The sequence below is a fragment of the Nematolebias whitei genome, chromosome 10 (genome assembly GCF_014905685.2).
Source record: "Nematolebias whitei isolate Nwh7 chromosome 10, NemWhi1, whole genome shotgun sequence".
In the NCBI taxonomy this organism is placed as follows: Eukaryota; Metazoa; Chordata; class Actinopteri; order Cyprinodontiformes; family Rivulidae; genus Nematolebias; species Nematolebias whitei.
The window spans coordinates 12,165,935-12,183,774 of NC_056507.1; the positions used below are offsets into that span (position 1 = coordinate 12,165,935).

At 39.4% G+C, this 17,840-nt stretch overlaps 1 protein-coding gene across 1 annotated transcript in view; it reads right to left on the bottom strand.

Moving 5' to 3' along the window:
- Positions 1–17,007, bottom strand: part of syt9b (synaptotagmin IXb) — a 54,444-nt gene extending 37,437 nt beyond the window's left edge. The window contains exon 1 of the mRNA XM_037682639.1: positions 16,452–17,007. Within this exon, the coding sequence (XP_037538567.1) occupies positions 16,452–16,599 (148 nt within the window). The 5' untranslated portion in view covers positions 16,600–17,007. The remainder of the gene's footprint in view (positions 1–16,451) is intronic.
- Positions 17,008–17,840: the final 833 nt, after the last annotated feature.

Genomic DNA, 17,840 nt, shown 5'->3' on the forward strand with positions numbered 1-17,840 from the left:
GTGACAACCCCTGAACAGAAAAAAGACAAAAGAAGAAGAAGAAGAATATATACCGGTATATGTATATTGGCAGCCTATTTCTAGCGTTGATGGGCGAGAGGCGAGGGACACCCTGGACAGTTCGCAGGTCTGTCTCAAGGACACGTAGACAAACGTCTCACTCAAATGTGATTTTTGTAAGGGTACCACTTCTGGTTTTGATAAAGTGAACAGAATGTTTGTGTGTAGTTCACTATAACCGAACATGTTGTCACACACGGGACGAACATCAGACACGATAGGGTTCAATAATTTAAAGAACAATTTTATTATCAAATGAGTCAAGGTTTCATTGGGTTTCAATTAAACTTTTTTTTTTTTAGCTTTTTCTGTATAGTTTTTGTTTTTTAACTTCAGATGAAAATCTTGTGAAAATCTTGCCACTGTGAAATAAAAATGTCCTCATATTGTTTATTTCTGACCTTGGACACCTCTTTCAGTGAGACAGTTCAACAAATCTGAAGAGTTCCTGATTATGGAACGCAATTATGCTGACTGTTAGCATTTACTGGGACTTGTTAGCAGCACTGGAAGAATTAAAGCTCTGCAGAGCTGCAGCTCAGTGGAGACAAAATAAATCTCATAAAGATGCTAAAAATGTATGACGAGCAAAACAGAACTGACATTGGTTTCATAACATAAATTTACTGTTTTGTTTTATTGTCACAGCAAAGTAATTTGAATAAAAATGTTCTTAATGAAAGTAAATTTCCTCCAAGGAATGCATGTCGCCCACTGCCATTCATCTCCATCTTCTACTGTTTCTTTGTAGTTGGTTCACAGATAGTCTCTGGGGCCTCTTCCCAATGGGACATGCACAGAAAACCTCCAAAAGTAGGCATCCAGCAGACATCATAAATCTGATGAACCACCTCAACTGACTCCTTAGGATGCAGAGGAGCAGCAGCTCCACAGCTCCCTCCAGATGACGCAGAGCTCCTCATCCTCTCTCTACGGCTGAGTTCGGTCCCCCTACAAAGGAAGCTCATTTCATGCTTGTTTCCAGGATCTCAATATTTGAGTCATGATCCAAACCTCATGAGAACAGATGAGGTTTGGAACATAGACAGACCAGTATATTGGGACCTTTGTCTTTCAACTCGACTCCTTCCTTACCAGGACCAACCGAAGCAACGCCTTCATTACTGATGACCAGGCCTCAATCTGTTCTATCTCCTGCCCCATCCTGTATCACTCAGAAGCAAGACGCCCAGATATTTAAACTCCTCCAATGATTTCTTGCCACTACTTTTCATGCCACAGTTTTTAACAACAAACTTTGGCAGCCTGTTAGCACTTAGTGTGTTTTATGAAAGACTTTCAGCTCCTACCGCACCAGAGTTTAACTCACTACCTGTAAAACTAACAGACATTTAGCCGTGTTAGTGTTTGATCAGTTAGCTGTTGCAGTTGAGATATTTTGCTAATTGACACATACACATGCACACACAAAGCAAAAACTGAATGATGCACCTTTCATGGCGGCAGCCAACAATTAAAAAATAAATGTCTTAAAGCTGCTTATTCTCATTTGCCCTGAGACAACTTCTGATGTGATTTGGTGCTATATAAATAAACTGGAACTGAATTTGAATGGGAGCACAATCAGCACGAAAATTTGTAAAACAAGACAAGAGTTTTTTATATTCATTTTTGTTTAGTTTCTCCACATAATCATTTGCATTTACATATACTTTAATTTTGCATTAAAATTCTCTCTAAATATCTGCATGAAATTCAATAAAAAACACCTTTTCTGACGTCGCTGCCTGTCGACACCTTTCATGTCCTCTTGCAGGTTGCAGTCAAACTGTGAGGATGGCTTTCTGTAATGCTGCTCTCGATTAATTGGATTCTGTTAATCAGCGAGCTCACTCCTCACTGAAGGAAGCCGACAATTATAATTAAAAAGGTTACAGAGGTTATTTTCATGAGTCTGCGGCAGCCATGATTGTTTTTTAAGTGACAAATATAGAAACAAGAACAAACATCCACTGGGATGTAAGTTACAACAGAAGACGTAAAGTGAGAAATGTTTCTTATATTCCCAGAACTTGAATACTTTGTGGGATTTTGGTTTTTAAAGAGCCCAAAATTCCAACATTTGTTGTTCATTTGAAAATAATGCCACAGCAGACATAAACAAACGAAACACTGATGTACCTCGTCGCTGAGGAATTTGAAAAATGTATGTTTCTGGTTATGGAGATTAGTGTTTTTCTGGACTGGAGTTGAACAGGGGGCGGCACGGTGGTGCAGTTGGTAGAGCTACTGCCTCTCAGCAAGAAGGCTACCGGCTCGAATCCGGGCTGGGAACCTTTCTGGGTGGAGTTTGCATGTTTTCTCTGTGCATCCGTGGGTTTTCTCCAGATACTCCGGTTTCCTCCCACAGACAAAAAAACATGCATTAATCTCTATGCCGTAGGTCTGAACCAGGTCAAGAGTGTGATGATGAGAGTGAGTAGATGTGTGGATGCTTTGGGTATAACCAACTGATTCTATTAAATTTGTCAAGGCTATGCTTGAGCTATCACTTTCAACATCTACATGAATATTGAAATCACTGGTAACTCTAAACTGTCCCTACAGTAGATGTGAGTGAGAGAGTGAATGGTTGTTTGTCTCGATGTGTCCCTGTGATGGACTGGAGCCCTCTCCAGAGTGTATCCTGCCTCTCGCACAATGACTGCTGGACATGGGTACCAGTGACCCCTGTGACCCAAAAAGGAAGAAGCGGGTTAAAGATAATGGATGGATGGATGGATGGAATTGAACAGGGAATGCAAGTAAACCTTAATGTTTTTTGGTACAATATATTTGAGTAGTAGTTAAACCGTATATATAAGAGGAGAGGTCAGGTGTTTTTCCTTGTCTAAGGCAGTGAAGAGTGATGGACCCTAGTGAGTGGAGGGAGCAATTCTATCCACCACCAGGTGCGGTGGTGGAGCCAGGGGGTGGCCAATAGTGACCTTGACCCCCATAGATTAATCTTTGGCTACCCCAAGGGTCACCTCAATTATTTGAGGAAAATATACTTTTAAGCACTACAACAACTAGACATCATAATTTCCTTAAATGATGGGTGAACAGTGGTGGCCATCTTGAATTTTGGCATGTCAGACCAATTTTCCAGCGTGACCTTTCTTACACCTCAATGCAGCCACACACCTAACTGGAAGTCAGTTCTTCGCCTATTTCTCACGTGGTCATGCTCACAACACAGAGAGATGGAGGGTATGTTCATCTCCTCATCTTAGCTTTGCAACGTACAATCATGCAGGTTCTTTTTACTTATCATTCTCTAACTTTAACGACTTTTTACAACTAATTTTGAGATGGTAAGGAAATCATTATTGCGATTAAAACAACCAAATGGGAAATATGTTTTGAGATGAGACAGAATATGAGGCTTGCAGATGTGACTGGAACCAGTGCCATTTCTTTTATGTTCACATGAAAAAAAAAATGGTTAGGTCTAAATGCACTAACTCAAATATATAGTTAAATTTCATAAAAATCTTTGCACATACGTTTTGTTGGTTTAAATTTCTCTGTGTGAGTTTTGGTAAAAGGTCCACATCTTAAATAGCATCTTTTTTAACCTCAGGCTCTACAACATGCTGTATATAGTCTCTCATTCACCCATTCATTCATACACTCCAATCACACTAAATATAAACCAACTAAATCTAGTTTTAAGCCTCAAAGTGAACTGGCTCACGGATTTGGACTAAATCTCCATTTGATGAGAAAACGAGCAAACAAACAAACAACATGCTTCAAGCAGCCTGGTGATAATTAAAGATTTATTTGGACTGAGCGGTGTGATGGTCCATCATCTCTGAGGTGATGAAGGCGTTTGCAGCTCTAACTGTGGACCAGATATCTCCCTGCCAGCTCCACATGTTTTATTCACTCGTTTAAGATGAATGCACCAACACTGCACACTGCCGCTGGAATCTTTCAAAGGTTTTCCAAAGATAACTCTGTTTTGTTTTGTTCTTGTTTATGAGTTTAAACCATAAAAAATTAGGTAACTAAATTATTATCATCCTTATAGACTTTGTCAATGACTGAACATAGTTTTAGTGGTTCAGCTGAAGTGAAAGCTCCTTTTCCTCCAGAAGCCATTTTTTTTGTTTTACTTCAAGAACAATAATCATCAGAATAAAAAAAGGATAAAACCTTTACATTAATGTATACATTTATGCAAAACAATATGTTTAACTAGCTTGGTTTTCTTTTAACTTCTTGTCACTGAAAATAGTTTTTTGTAAACTAGCATACTGAATTTTTATACTTTCTCAATCTCTTACAAAATGATAAATAGAATAATGAATGCATGAAAACAAGCATTAAGATACAGGGCTGCAAATTAGCTCATTGTCCAGCTCCTCTCACATCTTACCCACTTCATCAGTCACCCGCATGTTCAGGATTTCATCTACTAAAGTACAATTTTGAAATGAAGACAGGCAGATTTGGACTTGTTTTTTAAATAATTCTTATTTGTCATCAGAATGCGCTTTAGACACAATGTTTCCTGTCAACTGTTATAACAGCTACAGGGCGGCAAGCCTCTGCAGCTCGAGTGACAAAAGTGAGAATCTCATCAAACGTTTTGAAACATGTTGGAGACTTGGGGCAAATGTTGTTCCTCAACTAGTCGTGTCTTAGTGACTAGTAAGACACCCTTTGGCATGCATGTTATTTTTACGGTTTAATTTGAAAGGTGTATAATTTTGCTTAAGTTGGATTTGTAGTATGTATGTTTGCACACTTAAATAGCTTGGTGGTCGGTGCAGTGGTTGTAATACTGAGGCTGCAGGTTTGAGTTGTCTCAGGAAGGGCATCCAGGGTAAAACAAGTTCCAATTTTTCATGAGAAATGGCTCGCTGTGGCAACTAGGCTCAGCACTGTTGCCTCACAGCAACAAGGTCATGGATTCAATCCCCGGTTGGACCTGGGGTCTTTCTGGGTGGAGTTTGCATGTTCTTCTCGTGCTCGCACGGGTTTTCTGCGGGTATTCCGGTTTCCTCCCACAGACCAAAAACATGCATATTAGGCTGCCTTCATGCCCAGGGAGCTCAATGGGATTTGCCTTTAAAGGTTAATAAATTAATTAACTCTCAGAGAAGGGAGCATATAGGAAAACAACAACATGCACACATAAATACAAAGTGTTTTACTACAGATTGCAAGTTACAGAAGATTTTTTATTAAACCGACTGCTTCAGGTTTTTTCTCTGGTTTGTTTGTTTCCAATTATTGGTCTTTAGTTGTCAGCACATTTATTTTTTTTTTTTTTAGAAAACAGAAGCAGAGGAAAAAGAAAGTGATGTAGTAAAGTGATACAGCAGGTCTTGATCGGCAGCGCTGAGGACTTAATCTTCTGCTCAAAGTGGATTTATGCAGCAATCGTCTTGCTTTGTTTTATTTCCATAAATAAAATTATAGTATCAAACTGTTGGTGAATATACACAGATATCCAGGCCATGATCAGTAAAAAATAATAATAAGGGTTAAAAAACACGAACAACTGGACTTCTGTTCTGAAGCTGAAGACGTTTCGCTTCCCATCCAGGAGGTTGTATCAGTTCTGAAATATCTGGAGTGTTTGGAGCTGACAGCTTCATAAAACTGCAAGAGGCCTGGTTGAGTTCTTAAATTCACATGCAGGTTAGACTATTCACCCCGTGCAGTGGAGGCTCGTGAAGCTCTTTGTCAGCCTCGTTTAGAGATGTTTGGGTCACCTGCATGAACATGTGGATTGTAATGGAACTGACCTGGAATCAGGCCTAACGCTGCATGAATGGATGAAATCTGAAACCTCCTCCTCTGTTTAAAGTTGTTTTTTTCTCGTTTGACATAAATGACTTCCATCATCCCCTCTCAGTCCTTCTGCCTGTTTTGTGGACCAGTATATTTTAGACAGAGAAGACGAGTGGTATAAAGCTGTGAACTCCACACACACCAGGCATTTTAAATTGATAAAGACTCCTGGACGGGAAGCAAAATGTCTTCATCTTCAGAATAAAAGTACAGTTGTTTTAGTTGTTTGGTTTTTTTAACCTTTTTTTTGGATAGTATAAAAACTCTATGTTGTATATCTGAAGATGTATTTGTATTATTCAAGGACAAAATTCTTATTTTTTTACCTTTCGGCTGTGTGTACATTTTACTTTTGCCTGTTTTGTTTCTTTGTTTTCTGTCAGGTACTTCAGCTCCATCACTGTCCAGCTTCATATTTTCCATTTCTGCCTAACTTTGTGGTTGAAGGGATTTTCTGATTTTAGATTCCATACTTTGGCAGCATCCTTTGTTTTTTTTACTTTACTTTTTTTTTTTTTTTACTGTTATCCCCGTTGTATGGGTTTTCCTTCAAGTGTTAAAGATTCAGTAAATGATGGCCCTGTCATTGAAACTGAATCAAAGGTTGTTGACATGAATTTTAAAAAAAATTCTTAAAAAAGTTCTAACTGTTGATCAGTGATAGAAAAATAAAGCCCTTGTTTCCTGAGAACTCAACTTTTAAAAATAAAAAAAATATTCATAGAACTGTTTTATGTCAAAAACACCAAAATAATTCAAACAAAGGGAGACAAAAAACAGATTAAGCTGCTGTGAAAACATGATAAAAAAGAGCCTTCTCATTTTTAAAAGCCTAAAACTTCTCAGTGGGACTAAAAGGTGCTGCCTGCGAACATTTCAGATCAGCTGGAAAAGAGAAGCAGATGGTGCTTTGATTGTGCAGAAACTGCCAGTGTTGACTTTATTCTGTTAAAATCTGCTTACAAATCTTTACTTACCTCAATTTTTGTGGACTGTGCTGTTTAACAGTCCAGTGTTGGGAAAGTGAAAGCAAAAAAAGTATAAAGTTCCTATTAATGTATACAGGTGAACCTTTTCTTCTGTTCCTTACGGCTACATTATTCCCTGAGTTAATCCTCTGAAAGCTCTTTGCTTTCTTTTATTGCTTCTATCCATCATAATAGCATACATGAGCATTATTGGAGCTGATGATGGTTGGCAGAGTTCATGCTGTTTGTTGGTTTTGCATGTCTGTCACTTTAAACTTCCATTTGTTTCTGAAGGTGCAGACATTTCTGTGGTGATGACCAACGTTCCTCTCCCTCTGAAGAGGGTTTAATACCTGTCCATCACTCTCTGAGCAGGGTGGACATTGATCAGACACAAAATCCTCTCAGCAATGCTTAACTGATATACATCACCAACACCATGCATGGATACAATATGGCCCAAAAACAGAAGCAGCTCATAGGCCTTGGCTGTCAACCCTCAATAGTTACAAACAACAGAACAACTTGAAATAAAATAATGCAATTATATTTTTCTCATTTCTAATGAGGTGATTTCAAGCTAAATTTACTGACCAAATTTAAATTAAAATGGGATTTCTTTTGCCTGGTTAGGATGTTGAAGCTTTTGCAGAAACAGACTAATAATACATATGTCAAAAAGAGAAGGAAAAACAATTTAAAGGATACATTTTTAACAAAAACTATAATTTAAATAGCTTTTCAGAAGTCTTAGTTAAACAAGCATTTAAAAGGTGCAACAAACCAATTTTAAAAAATGAAAACTGCCTTTAAAACAATTTTGCAAAGTCAAACTTTTGTTTACAAATTATTTAAAATTTATATAACCAGCAGCCAAGCCTATTCAAATATATGCCAGAAAGAGGAAAGGTCTGATTGTGACCACTTACTGTAGATTTTAAAAGGTAACACAAATATGTGAATGAACCCATGTTTTAATTTATTCCTGAATAATTCAATTTATTATAATGATCACTTTAAATACAATGGTCAAGTACACAGTTAATTAGCTATAAATGACCTTATGTGTTTGCAAAATAAAAAACAAAACACCCACTTTGTTTGTCACTTGTCAGCAGATGAAAATGTGAGTTTACTGGTTTGGAGCCTGAACTCAAGTTTCACACAATAATTTTTACAGACATTTAGCTAAAGTTTGGTGTGACAGAAGCACAGAGTCCTCCAGAGCACGTATGTCAAGCACAAACAGGTTGTGCAAGATCTTTCGTTAAATCTTTTTGCATTAAACTTTGGAGATGACCCTGTCTGATGATGAACAAAGCATCTGGTGAGACGCTGGATGAATTTTACCAGAGCTCGCTGAAAGTAAATCAGTTGTAGATGTACATCTAATGATTTCTTTCTAAGTTAAACAAATACAAGATGGCCACCGCAGCTTATCAACTTGAGCACAACACAAACGTGTCCATAACACTGTTAGCCGAGCTAAACGACATGGTAGTAGCTGAGAGTCATCCCCAACAGACGTTCGTTCAGTGCTAAGATCTGCAACGCTGAGTGTGTTTTTGAATTCCATTGCAATCCTTCAGTATGAGGAATACTGTACGTATATACATTATGAGCTAAAATTTCTCTCACTGCTGTTATTTGATACATTATTGTGGCAAAACCAACATTCTCCTTTTTGTTTTGGTTTAAATGATATTATTTGAATGTATATATTAAGAGGTTTACCGTACTGACAGCTTTTCAAGGAAATTAACTTTTTAATATCTCCATAATGGAAATAATGGTCTATGCTCCATAATGGCTGGTCAAGAATGCCCACCAGCATCTACTCCTTCAGGAAGCTGTGGAGAGCTGGACTTGAGAGCTCTGTCCTGAAGAGCTTCCATCACTGTGTGGTGGAGAGCGTTCTCTGCACCTGCATCACCGTGTGTCGCAGCAGCTGCACTGCTGCTGAGAGGATGGCTCTGAAGAGGGTGGTTAAGGCTGCACAGAAAACTGTGAGGAGCAGCCTTCCCACCACCTCGGACCTCTACACATCACGATGCAGGGGGAGGGTGCTCCGCATCATGAAGGACTCCACTCATCCTGCACACAGTCTGTTCCAGCTCCTCCCCTCAAGCAGGCGGCTGAGGAGCATTCAGAGCAAGACCACCAGGCTCAGAAACAGTTTCTTCCCTGCAGTTGTCAGACTGCTGAACTCGAGCTACACTTAATTCAGCTTCATCTTGCATTTTTTAAACTTTAATTATATATATATATATATATATATATATATATATATATATACTCTTTGTATTTATTTATTTGTTAATTGTTAGGCTTCTTGATCTGGGAACTAAGTACAAATTTCGAACCATAAACATGCAAATGTGAACTGGTATAACAATTTAAAAAATCCTTGAATCCTTGAGTAATGCTTTGACCTTCAGGTTGTACAATTACTGGCAGCAGGTAACGTCACTGATAGCACTAGAATTATTATTTTCTGGAGAGTTTAATGCCCACTTCTCTCAGATATTGAGTCACAGTCTGAGGCCGCCTCATTAAACGCTTCTCCATTCTGCCGACCATCCTCCAGAGAGCCCAGAGATGATCAGGTCAATAAGCAGCTCCGTCCAAGTCAGCACTGGGTCAATAAGGCAGTAAGGGGTAAAAGGGCAAGAGAGTGTGGAGTTCAGGAATGGTGGTCGTATATTAAAATCATGTTTTACACAGCCGAGCAGTTAACGAGAAAAAAAAAAGAAGAAGGAATAACTCATTAACTTTATTGGGCTCATTCAAAAATATCACCAGAGGCTCCAAGATTTCTAAACTGAATATCCAATAATGTTATGTTGCCCGGCAACAACACCACCATAATGCAATCAGGGGTGTAATGAAACCTACCCTATTTCTCCTGACAGTTAATCAAGCCCTCAAAAAAGGAAGCCTAGAAATTAACAGGCTTTTTGTCTTTGTAACTTTTATACTTTTCAAAATATTTTACTTTATTTAAATATTTCCCACCTAGAAAAACATGGAGATCATTTTGATTCTGTCAAAAGTTGTTTAATTTCACTTTTGTCTTCTTATGTAACTTTCAGCTGTTAGCTTACCTTTTGCTACTTTCAATACATTTAGCTTTTTGCTACTTGTAGCTTCTATTCAGTATTTTTGTTATTTTTAGCATTTAGTTATCGTTTTGCCACTTAAAGTTTTAGTTGCCTTTTGCACATTGTTGCTTCTTCCTTGTCTTTTGCAACGGTTAACATTTTGCTAACCTTTGGCTACTTTTACTTTCTAGCTACTTTTAGTCTTTAGCCGCTGGTCTTTAGGTACTTTTAGCTATACTTCTGTAACTTTTATATTTAAAGGTAATTTTTGTTTTAGTTAGCATTTTGCTACTTTTAGCACTTAGCTACCATTTTGCTACTACAAACAATTTTGCTACTGTAGTGTCACCTTTACCTAGCTTTTTGCTAAATTTAATTTAAAGCTACCCTATTAGCTTTTACGTAGTATTTTGATACTTTATAACTAGTATTTTTCTACTTTGGGCTGTGAACATTTTTAACTAGTGTTTGCTCCTTTAGCTCCTATTAGTTAGTGTCTGCCTTTTTTTAATCTTATCAGATGGGGCGGCTGTGGCTGAGGGGTCAGAGCAGTCGTCCTCCAATGCGAGAGTTGGGGGTTCGAATCCACTAGCAGTCACATGTCGAAGTGTCCCTGGGCAAGACACTGAACCCCTCATAGCCTCTGATGTGTGTCCCATCAGTGTATGACTGGGATCTAAAGCACTGATTAGTCTCTTTAGAATGATTTGTTCAATTAGCTTTGTAGTGATCTAGTAGAGTGCTGTATGAATGGGTAAATGAGGACACAGACTGTAGTGTAAAGCACTTTGAGTGTCTTGAAATAAGATAGAAAGGCGCTATATAAGTACAGTCCATTCCATTTACCATCAGTCAAACTACATGTTAACATAAAATTAAGTTTATTTTATGCTAATACTGAATTTACTTTTTGTATTGTACTGGTTTATGGGATGTATTCGTATACATTATTTGGCTCTTTTAAAATCACTTGGGTGCCACTTTTGTCGTTAATAAAAAAATGTTTTTTTGTTAAGCATTAGCTCCCTGGATTCAACTTCTGTTTCTTTAAGACCTCTTTCCCATTACTTGGTATAAAACATTGGACTGAAAGGTAGATTTGTCATCTGAGATTAGTTTCAGGCGACCGTCGTCAAATTAAAGAAGCAAAATCCTGGACTACAGATGAGATGAGCTCAGAAAAGTGTTTTCTGTGCGAAACTAATCAGTCGCCTATTTCTGGTTGTTTTAGAGCAGTCATTTCCAATCCTGATCCTCGAGGGCCAAGCTCCTGCGGGTATTTTAGTTTTCTCTGCTTAAAGCACCTGATTTGAATGAATGGGTGATTAGCAGACTTCTATAGAGCTTGAGGACATACTGAGGAGGTAATTTATTCATTAAATCAGAAGTTTTGTATCAAAGAAATAACCAAAACATGCAGAACAGTTGCCCCTTCAGGAAATGGACACCAGACGATCTAAATGAATGAAATGGTGTAAAACACAAAAGTACTAAACTCAAAGAGCACAATAGTTCCTGTTGACATTTCACAAGAAGATCAAGAGGAAAGGCTTGTGGGCGTCACCATAATTTGGTTTGCATATTATCCTGAACGAAGCCATACCAGAAGCCCAGAGTTAATCAGACACATTGATTTAGGGGAATAATTACCTTCCAATCAGATTAGATGCTAAACGATGTTAGAGTTTGGAGTTTAACAAAACTCGTAAAGTAAATCTGTTTTCAAAGTGGAGCGCACAGTGAGTTTAGTTGGAAACAACAAGCAGGAAAGACTTGAGGTAAGTAATGATGCGTAAACTAAAAGAAAATTTCCATTCTACATGCAGCACGAGGTAGGAGACTGAGTAGCTCATTTTCGTTCAATTTGTGCAATCACCAATTTCAACCCATTTAACTGAAATATCATTTAAAATCTGAAAATATCCTTAAATCTCCCGGTGTTACAGTGGAAAGATACAATTTCTGTATGGCTACAAATGATGCCAAGAAAAAAAAAGAACTGTGTAATTTTGTCAGTTTATCCCCCACAGCTGGCGCTAACATTGCGGTCCATCATTTACCTCACCACATCATTTACCGCCGTATACCTATGCTATTGGCTTTTAAGGAAGACGGCGGCAGCAGTTTCGGCCATGACAAAGGTGCCGATCTTATGTGAAGGATTAGTTCATGCTTCAAGCTCTCAGACTCAGCTGATTTATGGGCTCAACTGTAAGATAGAAGTGATTTATGAGAATCGTAGACCACTTTCAGCTTTGGAACTCACCAGCATGTTTGGGGTTGATGTTGGAGAAGGCTAATAAGCATGGACCAGTGGAAATCCCACAAATCTGGACATTTTGGATCATGAGAGTACCAGCAGAACTCAAGGATGAAGAGAAAAACAGTCTGCCTGCACAAAAAACAACTGTGGCCTATATCTGAATCTGGCCTCCCTGTTTGGCCTTGAATAGGACAAACTTATCAAACTGCTCCTGGGGATGTGTAAACTAAGAAGGCTCTGCTCTATCCACCCCCGCCCCCCGAGAACTTTTGTGAACGCTTAACAGAACTGTACCGCTGACACATTAACATCTTATCAGGACTATGGTGCTATCTGGAAGTCCTTCATGGACAAATCTCATCGTCTTGTTTTCAAACGCATATGTAATGTGTTAATGTGCCTGCTCGTAGAGGTTTTTTATGTCTGAAATGGTGTCCTCACAAGGATAAGGTGTGAAGAGATCTTTTTTTTTAATACCACTAAACTATCCTCATGGTCTTTCCCCTTTTCTATCTAAAGAATAAGGGGCCACGCTCCTAGGAGCTGCAGCCACGTGCACGCCGCCCATCTTTCAGACGACTGTACAGAATAAAATCTCGCTGTACTTCAGTGCAATGATAATAAAGCTTATTCTGATTCTGATTCTGATGGAGCAGGCAGCCCTCACAAACATAGTGACACAGGAGGGGAACAATTTATCTGATTGTATTATGATTTTCACTGTGGTGAGCACAGGATTGGACCTTTAGAGTATGAGGGCCAGTTGATCAAACTATGAACTGATTGTTGCTAAATGTAATGTCCTCCTTTATACTTCATGATGACTTTGCTGATGTAAAAAAAAAAAAAAGCACCAGAATATGGAGGGTCTTTGCAGGGTGGCCAGATTAAAAGTGCAGTGGACTTTGCATATGTGTAACAGTTTAGTGCACAAAACTTGTGTGGTTTATTACTGTGATGACAAAATATGACGGCCCTGGGTCAGTAGAGGTCTGAATACTCTCTAAATGAAACAACTTAAGTTACGATCTCTGGTAGTGAGTGGTTGATGTTTGACATGTTTTTTATGTTGGCCTGTTTGTAAAACTATTTTCATGCACACTGATTCATTGCCCACCTTCGCACACATCAACCTGCCTCAGCCTGTTCTGCACCCACCTTAGCAGCTACCCTTTACTTTTAAAATCAAAAAGGATGTGTGATGGGTTTGAGACACCCACAACCACTCTGACTATTTTGAGAAATAATTAGTCACACAAAGAAGATACGTCATGAATGCTGGTGGCCGACTAACAAGAGATGCAGCCTTTAGGTTGAGGCAGGGGTTGAAACAAGGTTTTAAACATAACCTGGCTTAAACAAGTGTTGGCATAATATTCTTGCACGAAGCTGCATCCTGTGGTTTGTGAGAGTACTGACAGGGTGAGTGTACAGAGCATGACGAGGGTATTTCAGAAGAAAAAATTAGCTGGAATAGCTAACAGTGCAAAGAGCATAAACTTGACACGACTGTTTCACACTGAAGCAAGTTTTCAAAGGTTGCTGTAATCCAGACATGGTCAAATGGATCACTAGCAAATGGTCCTCTGCACATCAGTTTGACTGTAAACGACTGGATCAGGTGCCTCAAAATTAGGACAAACCTTTACAAAATTAAAGAAATGCTAAGAGTTTACGGAGTCATGTTTAGCTTTAATGTGGAAACAGGTTAACTTTGGTTCTGAATTCACAGGTCGTGTGAAAACCGTGTTTGTATATTGAAGTTGAAAATTGATCAGTGAGCTTCAGATTCTTTTTGACTCTCATTGCGTAAAAACGTGGGGAACTGGAAATACTCGACTTTTGCCTGTCCACCCGTCCATCCAGCCATCCATTCATTTTGTGATCTTGAGAACTTGAAAAATAAATCAGGTACCAACTTCCTTTTTTGTGTGTGGCTATATCAAAACATAAGAAAGATTGGAAACTTTGCTTTCTGCTCAAATGATTTGGGCGGCCGGTGTGGTGGATGACAGAGGTCACCATTGTATCCCCCCACCCCGCCCCCTGGCCCCTCCATTGCACCTGGTGGTGGATAAAGAGGCTCCCTCCACTTGCCATAATCTGTCACTCTGCTCCGCCTCAGAAAAGCAAAACTACCTCTGTTCTTCTCCACCATGGAACTCCAATGCACTTGATTATCTTGCACCTAAAACATTTAGGTTTACTTGCATTCCCTTTTCAACTCCAGTCCAAAAAAAAACCAAAAAACATTCACTATTGAGATCCCACAGCGACGGGACATCAGTGACAGCTTGTTTATTTTCTAATCGATCATGAATGACATGAAGAGTGTAGCAAGGTCATCATCCAGTGTGAAGGGGATCTAACTGGATGGATGGTAAAGGGTTTTAAATTACATATGTTTGTTTTGTAGTTTTTAAAACGTGCAGTAGGGTCAGTTGCTACTATTGATTGACTACTATAGTCACATCACTAATAAATGACTGAACTAATTGCAAAGTTAATGTTATTACATGCTGGATAGCCTATACATAAAAGTAATCATTGCAATGGCATAAATACTGAACAAAAATAAATGTATGTTCATGTTTTTTGTGTCCCTTATTTAAAAACATGTAAGCAAAAAGTGTGACTAAATGCAAAGTAGCACGTTGGTTTACTTACAGAAACAGCTGAACTGACTAAAAATAGGTTCAACTTACCGGCCATGTTTGTTTACCTACAGCCTGCCCAATGTAGGTCAGTCACATGACTCAAGTTTCCATGTGGTTTTCAGCTGCTTCTGACAAATGCTTTGATTATATTAAGTGTGAACCAGCGTGAACTCTTTCCAGCTTCACCATTTGTTACATTTCATACTTTGCGACGAGTACCTTTAACGCAAATCAAAGTAGTGCACAAACCACAGCCTGATGCATAATGCGCTTCCTACGGTGCGAGCAGAACTCTCCTCTCCAGCTGTGGCTCTGCTTTTCATCTGTGAATCATTTGTTTGTGTCTCAGTTGAATGGACTCTTTAGAGACGCTAAAGCTGCGAAGACACCAACCAAAACTTTGAGTATCTCTGGTCGGCTGCAGCCTCTCCCATGATGCTTGCAGGGAAAGTTGGTTGTTGCAAATCAAGCTGTGTGTGCGTACATTTATGGTAGACTACAAGAGGAAGTGGGTCACAAAGTCTCAGGAGAGCCAATCTGGTAGTTTGAACCTTCTCTCCATCATACATGTTTAATAATGGATTGTAACATTTTTGAAAGTCTCTGCCTATTCACATGCATTAAAAAAAAACAGTGGGGGAAAATGTGTGCATTCACACTGTGGACCACATAAAGTCCTGTGCTTATTTCATATTAACACATCATTAAACATTTAATTCCAAAGGAAAATAAGGAATTGTCTATGGTATCCTGCTTTAATAAGTTTTTTTTTTAAAGTCTCATATTTAGGAAGTGTCCTTTATCAATGTGGTTTACCTTTATTTTGATTTTTTACAAATTTATGTGGACTTTTATTTTAATATATTTTCAATCATCAGAGAAATTCATGTGAACTGCAGATTGGGGGTCTATTTATTTATTTATTTTTTTTAATTTACGTGGCTGATCTTTTTATTTATTAATTTATTCCACATCCATGGCTACACAGCCATGTGCTGGGTGGGGCTTTGTCTCACTCTTTCCTCCTCTCCAGGCTGCAAAGACAAATCAAACCAGCACTTCCATTCAGCCTGCGAGGAGAACAGCTCCTCTTGCAGCGTCCACGCGCGCGCGCACACGCTCTCCATCACACACACACACACACACACAGATCTGAAACACTTTGGGAAATCTTCTAATGCTAATGGATCCAACAACAAGTTCACAGTTCGTTCTTCTCTTGCATTTGCAGCGAAATTAACAGTGATGAGTGATTCACGCGCGTTTTTTTTTTTTTTTTTTTTTTTTTTTTGCACTTTTGGATGTAAACAGTTTTTCTTTGGGTGTTTTAGACTCATTCATCACTAGATTCCCCACAACTTTTTCTTGTAAAGATCCTTTAAATGTATATGTATGCAGTTTGCAATCATTTTTTATCGCTTTAAATCTGTATGCATGAGCTGAAAAACTCTGTTTTCTCGCAGTCGTGCTCAACAGCTGCTGCAATAAAAGACTTGAAATCTGCTCGTTTTCCTGAAAATAAAAGTTCTTGTCAGTCTGCCTCTGGAGCTCTTAATGGATCTCAAACGCGTAATTTACGCACGAGGCTGACCTGAGTCGGTGTAGCGCGGTCTGGCCAGGTCCCTGAAGTAGTAGATGAAATCCAGGCAGTTGTCGTCCTGCACCTCCCCCTTGGAGCACAGGTCGGAGAGCAGCTCCAGCGCCTTTCGACAAATCTCATCCTCTCTTTCTGCAGGCATTGCCCTCCAGCATCCTCCTGACTGCTCCGGCTGATCCTCCTCCTCCTCTCTTTGTTACTCACGCGCTCACACAATCACTCGGTCATCCAAAGCGCATCAAGCAGCGTAAAGACGCACGGCGGCTACACCCCTGGATGGTTCCTGCGCGCTCGACGCATCCGCGAAATCCACAGAAACTCTGAAGTTTGGATGAGTTTAAATGAAAGCACGAGGTTCAAGAAGTTTCTGAAAAAGACAAAATCTCATCTGTTCTGGGGGGAGTCCTTGCTCGCATGCTTTGGTTTTGTTGTTGGGGAGTAAAAGCCGTCTCCTCCCTCCGTTCTCTCCTCTTTCCTTGCTGTCCGGTGCTCAGTGCTGCTGAATCACGCACACTCCAGGCTTCAGCAGCGCCAGTCAAGGTCCTTGAATGAATGCGTGGCTTTCTCTGAGTTGTGGAGAGACAGACAGGAAGTTCTGCCTCCACCAACACCCCCTCCACCTCCACCACCTACCCAAGCATCAGTTCGGTCCTCTGAGGGAGAGATTGAAGCATCCTCTCCTCCTGAACAAGATGAAACTGTCTGTTCTCTCTCATCATCACAAATAAAGTCAAAGATCTGCTCCCCCTCACGTAAACACAAATCCTAGCATTCCTTGAATGCATATCGCCCACCACCTCTGACAGATTTTAGACTAAGAACCAGGGGTGATCCTAGAATCTTCCCTTAAGGGGTGCCTAGCCCCCAGTGCTGACAATGTTTCGTGGCTTGGTGGACATTGGCATCAGAAGCATTCGTGATATGGGTGGTGGTGGTGTGGGGGGGGGGACATACTGGTTCCTGCATTCTGGTGCATTTACCTACATAAGTAAACACATAATTCAATAACTATTTTAGAGAGCTCGGCACAAAAAGAAGTAGCGCTAAGCTAGCAGCTTGCAATACAGACGTGCTAACTAAGATGCTACAGATGTAGCACTCTGCTTTACATTACACAACCTGATAAACACTTTGCACAAAATCAGTTTAGTGTTAATTGATCATAACAAACAAAGACTATACAACCAGAAGTTACAACGTATATCTACATACCCAACACACAAAACAAAGTGCAACTAGCTTCAAGCATTAACTTTTAATTTAACCATTAAGCATACAATGACAGAAAATGGAGGATTTACCTGCAGTACCATTGTAAAGATGAACATGCAGTACTTCCTGTTTACCACTGTTGTGTTCAGCTCCTCGTGGGGTCGGCCGCAG